This window comes from Lagenorhynchus albirostris, chromosome 3, assembly GCF_949774975.1.
Source record: "Lagenorhynchus albirostris chromosome 3, mLagAlb1.1, whole genome shotgun sequence".
Lineage (NCBI taxonomy): Eukaryota > Metazoa > Chordata > Mammalia > Artiodactyla > Delphinidae > Lagenorhynchus > Lagenorhynchus albirostris.
In genome coordinates, this window is record NC_083097.1 from 56985821 (window position 1) to 57000179 (window position 14359).

Consider the following 14359-nt stretch of genomic DNA (forward strand, 5'->3'; position numbering starts at 1 on the left):
AGTCTCTTGGCATAACAAAATCCAAAAGGAAACGCAGATAACCATGGCATTAAAATTGTTTTTAAAATAAATTCTAGCAAACTTGGTTATCTGGACTTCCCGTGAAGGTAGTTTGTAAACTCTAAATATCCATCTCATCTAATTGTTAAATGTTTGAAAGGGCAAGGATGTTAGAGGAAGTATATTAACGGTAGTATAAAATAATGTCATACGGCTAGACAATGGGAAGAGAGTTTAAAAAAAGGTCCATAGGAGCAAACTAGAAAATCATTGTAGGTTTTAGACACTTACTCTAGGGGTAGAGCTTAGAACAGCTCTTAGATATAATAACAGCAAAGTGTAACAGCAAAATATAATGATGTATGTTCCTGTTGATGTTTAATAGCAGATACGATTTATTTTGTAGTCCCTGTCCCAAGCATTTACATAAATTATATTTCATCTGTGCCAAAGCTCTAAAAAAAAATGTGGTATTTCCATTTTAGGAATGAGAGAACTATATAAAACTCAAAGTCAACTGGGTAGTAAATTGTAGAGCTAAAGGTTGAATCCAGTTTCTTTTGGCTCCAAAACCAGTTCTGATACAAGATACCGTTTTGATACACTACAAGATAAAGTGGCATCCTATATTCTTTATTTAAGAAGGCCCACAAGCATAAAGCATATATGTTTAATATAATATATGAAATTATATTTTAGAGAGAGTACAGAGTTGCCTTTTTAGAGAATAAGACTGTATGCATCGCTTGCCAACCCCAAACCTCCAGGTAAACCCAACTTTCTGTTTCTAATACTTATTCTAAGACTCCTGAACATAGCTGGAGATAATTACCTACTGGGTCTGATTGGCTCTGCACAAATTCCAAGTTTTGCAGCTTAGCCCTCAGTGGCTCTTTGCAAGACTTTTACTCCTGTAGTTATTACCAGTTGCATCCTCCACAACCATGGTTTGAAACTTTCTTTATTCTCCTGAAGTTCCCAACCCTACCCTACTCTTCTTCACTCGTAGCAGACCCCCTCTTACCTCATCAAGAAAGTGGAGATCTTTTATCTTGAAATCCTGTAGCTTTTCTTTTTTTGATCTTCTTTAAACTCTTATTTACTTCAACACCCCTTCCCTTCAAACTTCCTGTATCCAAATTGATCAATCCTTTGAGAATAATCAGATTTCTTGATAGCCACATGTCTGCCCCAACCTACAAGTGACACATAGTTTTTCTTCTTCCTTAATGTCCATCTTCCATAAAATTTGTTTTTACTTCTTTGTTTCTTTCCACCAGTTTCTAGCTGTTTATGTATACGGGTTATACTTCTTCTGTGAAGTCCCTGAAGAAAAGATCTCTATATAATTTGTATTCATATTTGTCACTGCCTAATATTTAACATATTATTAAGTTTTTATTGAGTAAGTAACTTTGATAAAATTAGAACTATAATAATGCAGTAACAATTTCTTGAAAAATAGGCAATGATTAAAAACAAATTTATAGATTTTCCGGAGCACAATGGAAACTGAGAAACCTCAAGGAAAATTGATTTTTTTTTCAACTTTTGAGCTAGCTTTATAGTCACTGATCAGACATTAAATGGAATATCTGTTGTGGAAGGAAGAAAGACTCACAGGTGTGTAAAGGAGTGTCAAGCATATTCTGAGGGTATTGTCACAGTATTGTTTTTTGAATTTTTAGTAACATTGTACTATTATGTGGTTGTGTGATCTTACTCTGGGTTATAAAATGAGAGTATTTTAACTTTTTAAAGCACGTTCCATCAGACAAGAGAATTAGCATTTAATTCATGCATTATTGTGTGACTGTAACAAAAAATACCACTAAGGAGGACTTAAGACAAGGTATTAGTTTTTGTCATCTTGAACTCAACATAGGCCTCATTTCTTAAAATGCACTTAAATTATTATTTCATATAAACTTATATCAGGAAATAAAAAATATTTTGTATAGTTCAAAATGTTTCTGTTTTGTTACAGGCAACTGTTAAATCTAAGAAAGCTACAGATACCTATAAACTCTATGTGGAAAAATATGCATTAGGAAAAGCTGATTTTGAACAGAAAATGACAGAAACAGCTCAGGTTGGTATTTTTAAGGCTTTAAATCTAAAACAGGATATTTGTGTTTATTGTTTGTAAATTATAATAAATTATATTAGTGATAAAAATAATACAATTTTTCTGTCATAAAATTTTTTAGTATTAAAAAATGTTAAAATGCACAATCTCAGTGTTTTAATAATGCTGTTTTAAAAATATACATCTTGTTTTGGAGATTGAAGACCAAGAATCAATAGTTATAATATCATAAGGGATTATTCAGATTGACTAGAATGTTTAAGGAGCATTGGAGAAAATGAGGACATTGGTAGATGATGAAGACAGTAATGATTATGTATGGGTTTTAAAATTGACTTATACTTAAGAAGAAAACTGGAAATGACTCAGTGCTGAGGATATAGTGGTTAACAAAACAGTCAAGAATCCCTGCTCTCATAGAACTTCCATTTTAGTAAGGGAAGACAGACAATCAGTTAAAAAACGTCTGTCTCGGGCTTCCCTGGTGGCGCAGTGGTTGAGAGTCCGCCTGTCAATGGAGGGGACACGGGTTTGTGCCCCGGTCCGGGAAGATCCCACATGCCGCGGAGCGGCTGGGCCCGTGAGCCATGGCCGCTGAGCCTGCGCGTCCGGAGCCTGTGCTCCGCAATGGGAGAGGCCACAACAGTGAGAGGCCCGCATACTGGAAAAAAAAAAAAAAATCTGTCTCCTATAACCTTGGGATAAATTATATTCAATTTGATGTTCTTAGAGCCTTAGTTAAAGCCCTAGATTTAAGATGGGTGCCTTTTATGAATTATACCCAAAACTTCTACCTTCACCTCTTGTCCTCTTTCCTTGTTTTGTTTTTCTCCTTAGCACCTGTCATCATCTGACACCATGCATTTAATTTACTGTCAGACAGGATAGGATGGTATGCTGCTGTGACAGAGAACCCCCAAAATCTCAGTGGCTTACAATAGCAAGTGTTTATTTTTTATCATGCTACTTGTTCCTCATGGCTTAGCTCTTCACTCTGGCCCTGAGGCTGGTGGAGGAACCTCTTCTTAGAACATTCTTAGTCATCATGTTTGAGGGGCTAGAAATATGGTGAGGCACACTGGCTCTTCTTCCCATATATTTTGTTGTCTGTCTTCCCCCACTAAAATATAAGCTCTGTAAGAGCAGGGATTGATTTGTTTACTGCTGTCTCCTCAGCACTTAAAACAGTTTTCAGCTCATGGTAGACACTCTGTAAGTGTGAAGAAGGACTTTATGAGTCTGACTTTTTAGATTCTAGGAAGTCTTCTTGCTTGGAGTGGTGAATGATTCACACCTCAGAAACAGACGGCTTGCATGCTTGTGTGCAGGCATCATGCATCCATCTCTACTGACCATGTTGTGGGCACTGTGCTAGATGCTGGGTGTATACAATATGTATGTAAATAAAACAAATTCTCTCTGCTCTGCATGGAGTATACAGTGTAGGGGAGGGAGACAGACATTAAATATATGCTTAAATATAAAGTTACAAATTACTATAAATGTTACAAAGGAAAAGAACAAGCTTCCATGGGATAAAATATGGGGTTGACCTAATTTGGATTAGGGAGTTAACGAAAGTCCATTTTGGAGAAGTAACATTTAAAACTGAGACTTGAAGCATCAGTAAGAGACTCATTCTAGGGCAGGAGTGTTCTAGGCATTGGAGACCATGGATGTGAAGACCCAGATGTGTAAAAGAGAGATCACATTCTAGAAAGTAAAAAATGCTTACTGAAACTGAGTAAGGAGAGATGGTGGTTAGAAATGAGGTTAAAGAGATAATCAAGGACCAGGCTTTAGTAAGGGTTTAGGTTTTCTTCCAAGAGCAGTTGGAATACATTGAAGAGCTGTATGCAGGGACGTGACATGATATGGTCTGCATTTTTAAAGCTAATTCTGACAGTTTCATGAAGAATGGATTATAGTGAGGCCAAAGGAGAATCAAGAGTCCAATTTGGGGCTTCCCTGGTGGCGCAGTGGTTGAGAGTCCGCCTGCCAATGCAGGGGACACGGGTTCGTGCCCCGGTCCGGGAAGATCCCACATGCCGCGGAGCGGCTGGGCCCGTGAGCCATGGCCACGCCTGTGAGCCTGCGCGTCTGGAGCCTGTGCTCTGCAACGGGAGAGGCCACAACAGTGAGAGGCCCGCGTACCACAAAAAAAAAAAAAAAAAAGAGTCCAATTTGGAAGGCAGTATCATAGTCCAGTGAGAAGGATGAGGGTCAGTGTGGTGGCCTTGTAGAAGGAGACAAGTGAATGCATTTGGAGATGGCAGGGGTAGGGTGAATGGGAGAATTCTAAAGGGATTCAAGATCTCTTCCAGGTTTTGGCTTGTAAGCCTATGTGTATAGAGATGAATGGCAAAGGCTAGATGAAGAGCTGTTAGTTTGAGGGGTCGGAAGAGCATGAGATGCTCAGTTTTGAACATGTTAATTTTGAGCTGTGTATACCTAAGTGGAGACATCAAATGGGCAGTTTTGGAGGCTGTAAGTAATCTTGCCTGGACATAATATTCACATCCCTTATCCACAATTCTGAATTCCAAAAGCTCTGAAAACCAAAAATCTTTTTCCTGGAACTCATTTGGCAGCAAAACTTGAACCGATGTGAGGCTAATTTGTAGTCTCTTTATCCTACTTAGACTGAATATACATGTTTTCCTTTAGTGTTTGATAAACAGATGCCACTGCAGATCCTGTTGGTAGTATTATGAGATATATGGTAACACCATGTTATCTTTATTTTTAAAAATCCAAAATATTTAAATTCCAAAACAGCTGGTCCCAAAGGTTTTGAATAAAGGATTGGGACTTTATAAAATAGGGGCTGGATGGTACACACAGCCATAATGACATCACCTTTGGATAGAGTGTGGGGAAATAATGGCCAAGCTCTGAGAGGTTCATCATTGTCAGTTTGAGAGAGGAAGAGATGCTGAAACCCAAGTAGGAGAAGCCAGAGAAGGAATAAAACTGGGAAATGTAATGTCATGGCAGCTCGGAAATGATAATGTTTCAAGAAGGGTTTAGTTGTGTTAAATGAGGCTCCATCTCTAGTGAGATAAAAAGTTTCAATTTCTATAGCAACTGAGGTCATTGTAGACTTCAGCAAGTTCTCTTTTATCTTTTAAATCATTAGGAACGCTCATTTATAAGGCAGTTATTATTGATTTGTTAATTTCCTATCAAAATGATTAATTTCTATCAGTGAAAATGTTTGCCTTTCAGTTATTTAATTTGAAAAAACAAATTAGAATTTGTTAGAGTCAGTGTTTTTGTTTTTTTTTTTGTTTCTTTCTTTCTGTGGTACGCGGGCCTCTCACTGCTGTAGCCTCTCCCGTTGCGGCCACGGCTCACGGGCCCAGCCGCTCCACGGCAAGTGGGATCTTCCCGGACCGGGGCACGAACCCATGTCCCCTGCATCGGCAGGTGGACTCTCAACCACTGCGCCACCAGGGAAGCCCAGAGTCAGTGTTTTTTGTTTGTATATATTACCTTATAAAGAATCTTCAGCACTCATCTTTCCCTCTCCTTATCTCTTTCTGCTTCCTCATTACATTTTTTCAAATTGCATTTTAACTGTTTATCTTGCCAGTTCCAAGATGGAAACATTAATTTGTTTGAGCAGATGTTTAACCATGGTGCTTTTAACGTTGATGGTATACTGTGCTGATGTGCATGTGTGTTCTTTCTCGTGTTCCCTCTTTGTCTCTCTCTGTCTGTCACACACGCACAACTGTAGGACAGGTTAACTTTTGTTTCTTGATAGACAGTAGACTTTATTTTGGGTTATTTAGAAGGGAAAATAATTCTTTTGCTTCTCTACTTTCCTTTTGTTCCAGGCCAAGCGGGTTGACTTAATCCTAGTGGGAAGGGGCATGTCAATCTAGTGAGACTGAAATTGGGTGGCAGGACATATATTTACCTGGGGTGAAAGAAGTTAGAATTTACTTGGAGTACTTGTGATGTAAGTTTTTGCATTTGAGTTGAGAATAAGCATGATTAAAATTGTGACTCTGTGCTTATGCTTTTCACCACTGTCGGTTAATGACACTTAAAAAACTTGAAACAATAGGGAGATTTTGTTTACTTTGAACAGTTAGATGGCTGGTTCAAGGAAATTTGAGATTTGCTTGAGCAACACCCTCAGATTAAGGAGTTTTAGTATTAGAGTGCTTTTCTATATCTCTCCTGGCTGACAAAATTGTACTTTTTAAAAAATCTAATATAACAGTACATATGAACACAGTGGATTTGAAATTGCAAGGAGGAAGAACTCTGATTTGTTCAAGAAGATTTATTCATTTATATTCAAACACTTGATACTATATTCCCATTGCTGAATAACTCTGAACTTATTTCGTAGTCACTAATTTTGAGGAATTCTGATATTTAGCAGTCCTCCCACCAAAAATAAAGCACAGTTTCAAGATTGTAGCTTTTAGTTTCTGTTTGGCTTCATGCTTCAAGATATTTCTGTTTGGCTTCATGCTTCAAGATATTTCTCAATTATTAAGGATCTGACTTATTCAATGTAGGTGTTTCAAAAGAGAATAAGAAGAAGGCACAAGTTTCCTTGGAATTAGGGATCATATGTTTGAAATTAGTGCCTGTTTGACCAAGCTTTCCTGGATTTGGGACTACCTGTCTATGAGAAAATATCTTGTTCATTAAATTGCAGAAATTTAAGCAGAGGGTGAATTCTTATAATATGAACGTAAAATAGGATCATGCTCCTCCTGAATGTTCCTCAGTTCTTAAGAGTAATTCAGGATCTTGCAGTATTGGTATTCTCATTGGACTTGGTCAGAATTAGTCAAGACAAGCACTCTATTTTAACTCATCATTCCTCATGAATAAAATGGATTTAAGTTTTTGGACTTTGTTGCATTACTGCCAAAACTAATTTCACCATAATTGATTTTTTTTAGAAATTCAGACCCTTTACACAAATATAGACATGATTATTTGGCTTAGTGATTTCTGATCACGTAACTCAGTGCTGAAGAAAATTGGACATTAAATATGGGGTGAGGGAATTTAATTTGATAAACTAGGGAAAAATAGCAAACATTTAGGCCTGCTCCTTAGAACTGATGTAATTTGGCAAGAAAGTGGGTAATCAGGTTTGTGCACTGGAAATGACAAATGTATTTTTGTTTGAAAATGACTAGTTCAACATTTCCCAAATCCTGTTTTGAGGAATATTATTGTTCTGTGAGATATTAATAGATCTCCAGAGAAGAAGAAAAAAGGGTTGTATGGTCAAAGAAATTTGGAACACACTGGGTTAAGCAGAGTGAAACAAGTTTTGTTACTTTAGTATTTCTCAGTTACTTCAGTTTTTAATACATTTATTGTGAAGCCAAGTCTAGCAGTGGTTTTCTTCCTGGGGAGTAAATATCAGAATAACCTGGGATTTTTTTTCCAAACAACATTCTTACCTCTTTCCAGCCCATTGCCTAAGTAGTCATGGAGGATCTATTTGTTTTATAGTTTGAAAACATTCTCCAGGTCATCTGAATCATCTCTACCTTCAGTTGAGAACTGCTGAGACAGAGTATACATACAGGCTTTCCCAGATTTCTTTGACCATAGACTGTCTCTTTTGGAGACTATGTATTAACATTTCCAGAATTAGACCTTTTTGAAAGTCTATGGGCTAGATTGTAAAGTCTTAAGAAGTAAACTGTAGTTTTAGCTCTGCAAACTAATTGTTTTTCAGTTTTTGAAATACTTCTCCCTTGGTTTTTTGACACTATTCTCTTCTGGGTCTCCTTCTAATTTTCTGACCGTGATTATAGATTTTAATTTGTGGTATCTTCTGATTCTGAAAAAGTCATATGTGCCTGAGAAATGATGTAACAAAAAGTTAACTTTTTTTGATGCTAACTTGACAAATTTGGTTAGCTGTATTAAGATGACTTCTAAAAAGTGTTTTGATTTCAGAATATATCTGTGTGTGTGTAATTTTTTATATTCACTACCCAGAAATTTCAAGATATTGAAGAAACTCATCTCATTCATATAAAAGAAATTATAGGATCCTTGTCAAATGCTATAAAGGAAATTCATTTACAAATAGGCCAGGTACGTTTTTACTTTTATTGAACTGATTCATGAGAATTTTATGTTCACTTCTGACTCTAAAAATCATAACTCATAACATGATACTGAATTATTTCAGGTAAAGAATATGTATTTACATGTATTAAATACAGAATAACCTGGATTTTACCATCCTATCAAGGATGATAATTTAAATTAATTATGGAGTTAAAATTCTGAAGTTAACAATTTTTGAATATTTCTTTATTACAAAGTTTTACTATTTTAAAATTTAGCATAGCAACTTCAATAAGTTATAGAGCTTGTGCTTAGAAAATTTCCAAAAATATAAAAGTGCCTTAACGATGACATTTGGGGTGCATTGAAATATAGTAGAGAAAGATGAATTCTGTTATTCTTGGTTACTAAAGTTCTAATACTATTTTCATTGCTGTATAAGTTTTATTTATCGTAAGATTTATGTCCCTAAAACACTCAAAGATAGGAACAGGACACTGCCTTGACTTCTAAGGCTGTGAGACCATACGTTAAGGGTTCATGTAAAATGTGGTTTGTATCCATAGATCTACTAACAGAGTTAGGTAACAGAGCATATTAGGCAAATGAAAGTTCTTAAACGCTCTGGGTCAAAATACATATATTTTGGTATAATGAATTTTAATTGTTTTGTGGAAGTTTTGTCTGAAATACAGTAAGAATATTTATGGAAAGTGAAAAAAATTTATCTTTATTTCATTTTAATAGGTCCATGAAGAATTTATGAATAACATGGCTAACACTACAGTTGAAAGCTTGATACAAAAATTTGCTGAGTCAAAAGGCACTGGGAAGGAAAGACCTGGTAAGATGACAAACTTTGCAAGGAAACATATTCACATTTCCCATCCAGTAACAAATGTGTTTGCCTTTAAATTCCAAAATTGCAAAATGGAGCTTGGGAGATACCTAAAAATCTGTGTGAAATCTCAGATATCATTTACTTTGTGTCTGATGGTATGTTAGGTTTTTGTTTTGACCTTCAGTAGTTAATAATTTAGTACTACTTAAAGTGGTTATCATACCTTTACTAAATTAATATATTACAGTTTATATTTTCAAAAGTAGAGTAAGCAACAGAAGCCCATTTTAATGAGACAAAGAGTGGGAGAGAATATTAAGCCCTCAGAGCATTGAGGCCAGTGGAGAACATTTCGTAAAATTTAATAACTTTTCTTTCCTCATTCACATATATATTCAACAAATTTATTTATTGGGTGCTAATAGTATTCTGGGTACCATTTTAGACACTGGGGAATATACCAGTGAGTATAGGCATCCTGGTTCCTATTTTATGAACAAATGATTATGGGTTTCCTTAATCTTACTTTTAATAAGCATGTTATGTTATATCAAATATAATAAGCACCATTCTCTTCTCCTGCTCAGCATACTTACAGTTTTCTAGATTTGTTTTGTTTTGTTTTGTTTTATTTATTTTTGGCTGCACTGGGTCTTCATTGCTGCGCACAGGCTTTTCTCTAGTTGTGGCGAGTGAGGTCTACTCTTTGTGGTGCACGGGCTTCTCACTGCGGTGGCTTCTCTTGTTGCTGAACGTGGGCTCTAGGCATGTGGGCTTCAGTAGTTGCAGCACGCGGACTCAGTAGTTGCAACACGTGGGCCATAGAGCATGCGGGCTTCAGTAGTTGCGGCACGTGGGCTCAGTAGTTGCGGCGCACAGGCTCTAGGGTGTGTAGGCTTCAGTAGTTGTGGTGCGCAGGCTCAGTAGTTGTGGCGCACAGGCTTAGTTACTCCACGGCATGTGGGATTTTCCCGGACCAGGGATCGAACCCAGGTCCTCTGTGTTGGCAGGCAGATTCTCAACCACTGTGCCACCAGGGAAGTCCCAAGTCTTCTAGATTTCTTGAATCTATTGGTTACTCTACCATATTCTTGCAAGATACTTGTTTTCATTCCACAGGTAAAAATTATTCAGCCCAGTAAAGAAGTTAAAGTATAGTTTAGAATTCAGAAAAATGAATATGTGATTTGTAGAGAAGTCTGGGAGCCATTTTTCTTCTGTGCAGTTCACAGCTAAGGCTTGAAACCTAAATCATCTTCACTTCCTTTTTCGCACGTTTCGTTAAGTTTCAAATTGTATTGTTTCAATTCCATTAGTATTTTTCCCTTCAGACCTTCCTTCTTACCTACCTCATTGAATACAGCAGCAGGTTTCTAAATACTCGCACAGTAGAGATTTCTCTAGTCTGTTTTACATGTTGTAGCACATTAATGGTTTGGGTATATAATTATGAACTCATAATGGCATTACTCATAAATCTTTGACTTTTCATTATAGACAGAATGAAATTTAGATTCTGGACTTAGATTCAAAGCTTTTTGGGATCTGCCCTTGCCCAATCTTTTTTTTTTTTTAATAGATTTATTTATTTATCTATTTATTTTTGGCTGTGTTGGGTCTTCATTGCTGCGTGCAGGCTTTCTCTAGTTGTGGCGAGCAGGGGCTACTCCTGGCTGCGGTGCGTGAGCTTCTCATTGCAGTGGCTTCTCTTGTTGCAGAGCACGGGCTCTAGGCGCGCGTGCTTTAGTTGCTGTGGCTCAAAGGCTCTAGAGCGCAGCCTTAGTAGTTGTGGCGCACGGACTTAGTTGCTCTGCGGCATGTGGGATCTTCCTGGACCAGGTCTCAAACCTATGTCTCCTGCATTGGCAGGCGGATTTTTAACCACTGCGCCAACAGGGAAGCCCCTGCCCTTGTCCAATCCTTAGTCTTACTTGCCATTTTTCTTTTCTGGCACCCTCCATTGCAGCCAACCTGAATCGCTTGCTGTTTCCTATCCATACCCCGCTTTTGCCCTTGGTACCTTAGTTGCCCTTACGTTTGCTCTAGAAAATGCTATATCCCACTCATTTTTCAAATGAATAAATTCTTAAAAAGCCAGGTCATGTGTTACTTCCACCATCAGACAGAGAACTTTGTACCTTTTTTTGGCATTGTTGTTGTCTACCTTAAATTTTAGTAATTGTGCTTTTATGAAGAAAAGTTCTGTTTTTGATTCATGTGTTTATCTTTATTATGTGTAAACAGTACATTTTTGTTGAATGAATGAACAGATGGGCATATAAGGTAAGGTTAGCATGTTAAAGAGGTTGGAATGGATGGATTTGCTATTAGATAAGTCTTGGTGAAGGAATAGTAAGTAATTATGGTTAAATTTAGTGAATACTTACTTTGTGCCATGTACTATGTCAACTGCTTTGCAGGCAAACTTTGATCTTCAGGAACTCTTTGAAGTAGGTACTGTTATTCCCATTTTACAGATGATGGAAATATTGAGAGGTTAAATTACTTGCCAAAGCTAAGTACATGCCAGAATACTGGGATTAAATTTCAGGATCCTTGACCTCAAGGCCCATGCTTTGGAGAAATTAGAAAAGAACTACCTAAATTTACATATGTAGGAGAATGAGGATGCTGAGATACATAACTACAAAATAGCGTGAAACCCTAAAATTCATTGTAAAGATTAAATTGTAAGTGAAAACCAGTTAAGAGAGGTAAAAACAATTGAAGAATTTTTATATAGAGCATTTAGAAGTATTGATAGAATAAAAGCAAATGTGTATTGGCTGGTTAAAAATGCCTTAGACAGAACTGAATAAGGTTGATAGATTGTATCATTATCAGTATCCTGTTTGTGACATTGTATTGTAGTTTTGCAAAATGTTATCATTGCAGGAAACTGGGCAAAGTATACAAGGAATCTTGCTGTATTTCTTTTCTTTTTTCTTTTTTTAGAACTGTACTGTGAATCTACAATTATCTCAAGAAAAAGTTCAGTTACTTTCTTATCTGTGGTGTAGCACACTACTTAGCCCTGTGGTTTGTGGTCTATTCTTTACTACCCGTGAGACCTATAAGCCTCAGTACCCTCATCTATAAAGTGAGGATAATAATAGTACCTACCTCATGGGGTGGTTGTGAGGTTTTTATTGAGTACTTAATAAATGGTATTTTCTAAAAATTAATACATACCTGATTAATAGTTAGCTACTCTTGGTTATTGTTTATAAATTTAAATTTAATGGCCTTAAGATATATGGCATGTAGAAAATTTCTGTAACTAAATGGTAAGAGGGAAGTGAAGATTGTGGTGACATGGGCTTTCCTAGAATTACTGAACCCAGAATTAGGTGACTGTTTCAGGCTGACTGTTGACATTGTGTATATGTCAGGCTGACTGTTGACATTGTGTATATGTGACTGATTTTCAAAATAAGTGATCCTAGAACTAATTTAAGGGGAAAAAAGGGAGTGGTGTGGGTGTGGAATGGAAAGAATAAGTATTACTTCTCCAGTTGACTTGTGGGTGAAGAGTTACAGCTCTTTCGTACATATTTGTTCTATTTATGTCACTAGAGGGGAGTCCATTACAGTGATGGAAATTTTGTGTTTCTCAGAAAAATAACACGTGATTGTGGATTTTGTTTTGTAAGAAGTATTCTAACCTTGAGTTGTATATACTATTTTACTGTTAACATTTTTTTCTCCTGTTTTGTAAGGGCTCCCTCTGGTGGATGAGTTCCTCTGTAAACTGGTTTTAGGCCTACGGGATACACATTTTAAAAAGAAAACAAGAGGCCCAGTTCTTTAAAAACTTTGTATAACTGAAAGTTAACCTATTTCTCTTGCACTGAAAAATTTCTTAGTTATCTGTTGAGATATATAACCTCTAACTTTATGTCTTCAGTTCTCCTATGTAAATCAAACACTTTGAGAGCATTAAATTTTTTTCCTATTCATTGAGACTATTTTATACTAATTATATGTAGTGTCATTTTTGTCATTACTTTTTTTTATTGAGATATAAGTGACGTATAACATTGTATTAGCTTTAAGGTATGTAACATAATGACTTGATATATGTATGTAATGCAAAATGATTACCAAAGTAAGTTTAGTTAACATCTATTCCCACACATAGTTAAAAATTTTTTTTTCTTGTGATAAGAACTTTTAAGGACTACAGTTGGCCCTGTCTGTCCGAGGATTCCACATCCACGGATATGGAGGGCTGACTGCGTTATGCCATGTAAGGGACTTGAGCGTCTTCGAAACTTAGTATCTGCAGGGATCCTAGAACCAATTGCCTTTGGATACTGAGGGATGACTGTACTCTTTTAGCGGCTTTCAAATACATAATATAGTATTGTTTACTAAAGTCACCATGCTGTGCATTACATCTGCAGGACTTACTTTGTCTTATAACTGGAAGTGTGTATGTTTTGACCACCTTTACCCGCTTTGCCTAGTGGGGGACACCCCCCATCTGTACTCTGTATCTATAAGTCCAGGTTTTTTTTAGATTCCACATGTAAGTGAGATCATACAATATTTGTCTTTCTCTGACTTATTTCACTTAGCATAATGCCCTCAAGGTCCATCTGTGCTGTCACAAACGGCAGGATTTCCTTCCTTTTTATGGCTGAATATTTTGTTTGTATGTGTGTGTGTATATATACACACACACATATATATATGTATATATAGACACACACTGTATTTTCTTTATCCATTCGTCTGTCAGTAGACAGGTTGTTTCCATGCCTTTGCTATTATAAATAATGCCACACTGAACATGGTAGTGCAGATATTTTTTTGAGATGGTGATTTTTCTTCAGATAAATATGCAGAAGTGGAATTGCTAGATCATATGGTAGTTCTATTTTTAATTTTTTGAGGAACCTCCAGACTGTTTTTGTCGTTACTTTTTCAGTGTTGTAGTGCCTTGCCTTCTGGAATTTGAGTCACTTTAAGTGTATGCTTTGAGTATATCAAAGCACCTGTGGTCTGAAACAGTCATGAATAAACAGGTGTTTTCTAATTTTGAATGTCTTGTTATGTTCTAACGACATTATCCTAGTATTTCTACCCATTCTCATATGTTTTAGTTGTAAAAGGAGATTAAAATCCATATTTTTGAAATTTCCTGTTTTACAGTCATTCCGCTAATTTCACTGTATACTTTTCATAAAAGTTAAGCAAGTTTCCATTTATAAGAAACAAGGATAGATAACTTAAAAAGTTGGTAGGCCATTGTCTAATATGTTTAAATAAAATATTTTTTTGCAGTTTATTTATATTTTCATTATATGATAATATAAGTTTATAGCTTCCATTTGAGGACTTCCAGGGACTATAATGTG

General features: G+C 36.3%; 1 protein-coding gene across 1 annotated transcript in view; it reads left to right on the top strand.

Moving 5' to 3' along the window:
- The window catches only part of FCHO2 (FCH and mu domain containing endocytic adaptor 2), a gene marked incomplete at its 5' end in the record, with an annotated part of 117340 nt that overhangs the window by 38093 nt on the left and 64888 nt on the right, over positions 1-14359 (top strand). The window contains 3 exon segments of the mRNA XM_060146315.1: positions 1988-2092; positions 8081-8179; positions 8903-8999. Coding sequence (XP_060002298.1) covers positions 1988-2092; positions 8081-8179; positions 8903-8999 — 301 coding nt within the window.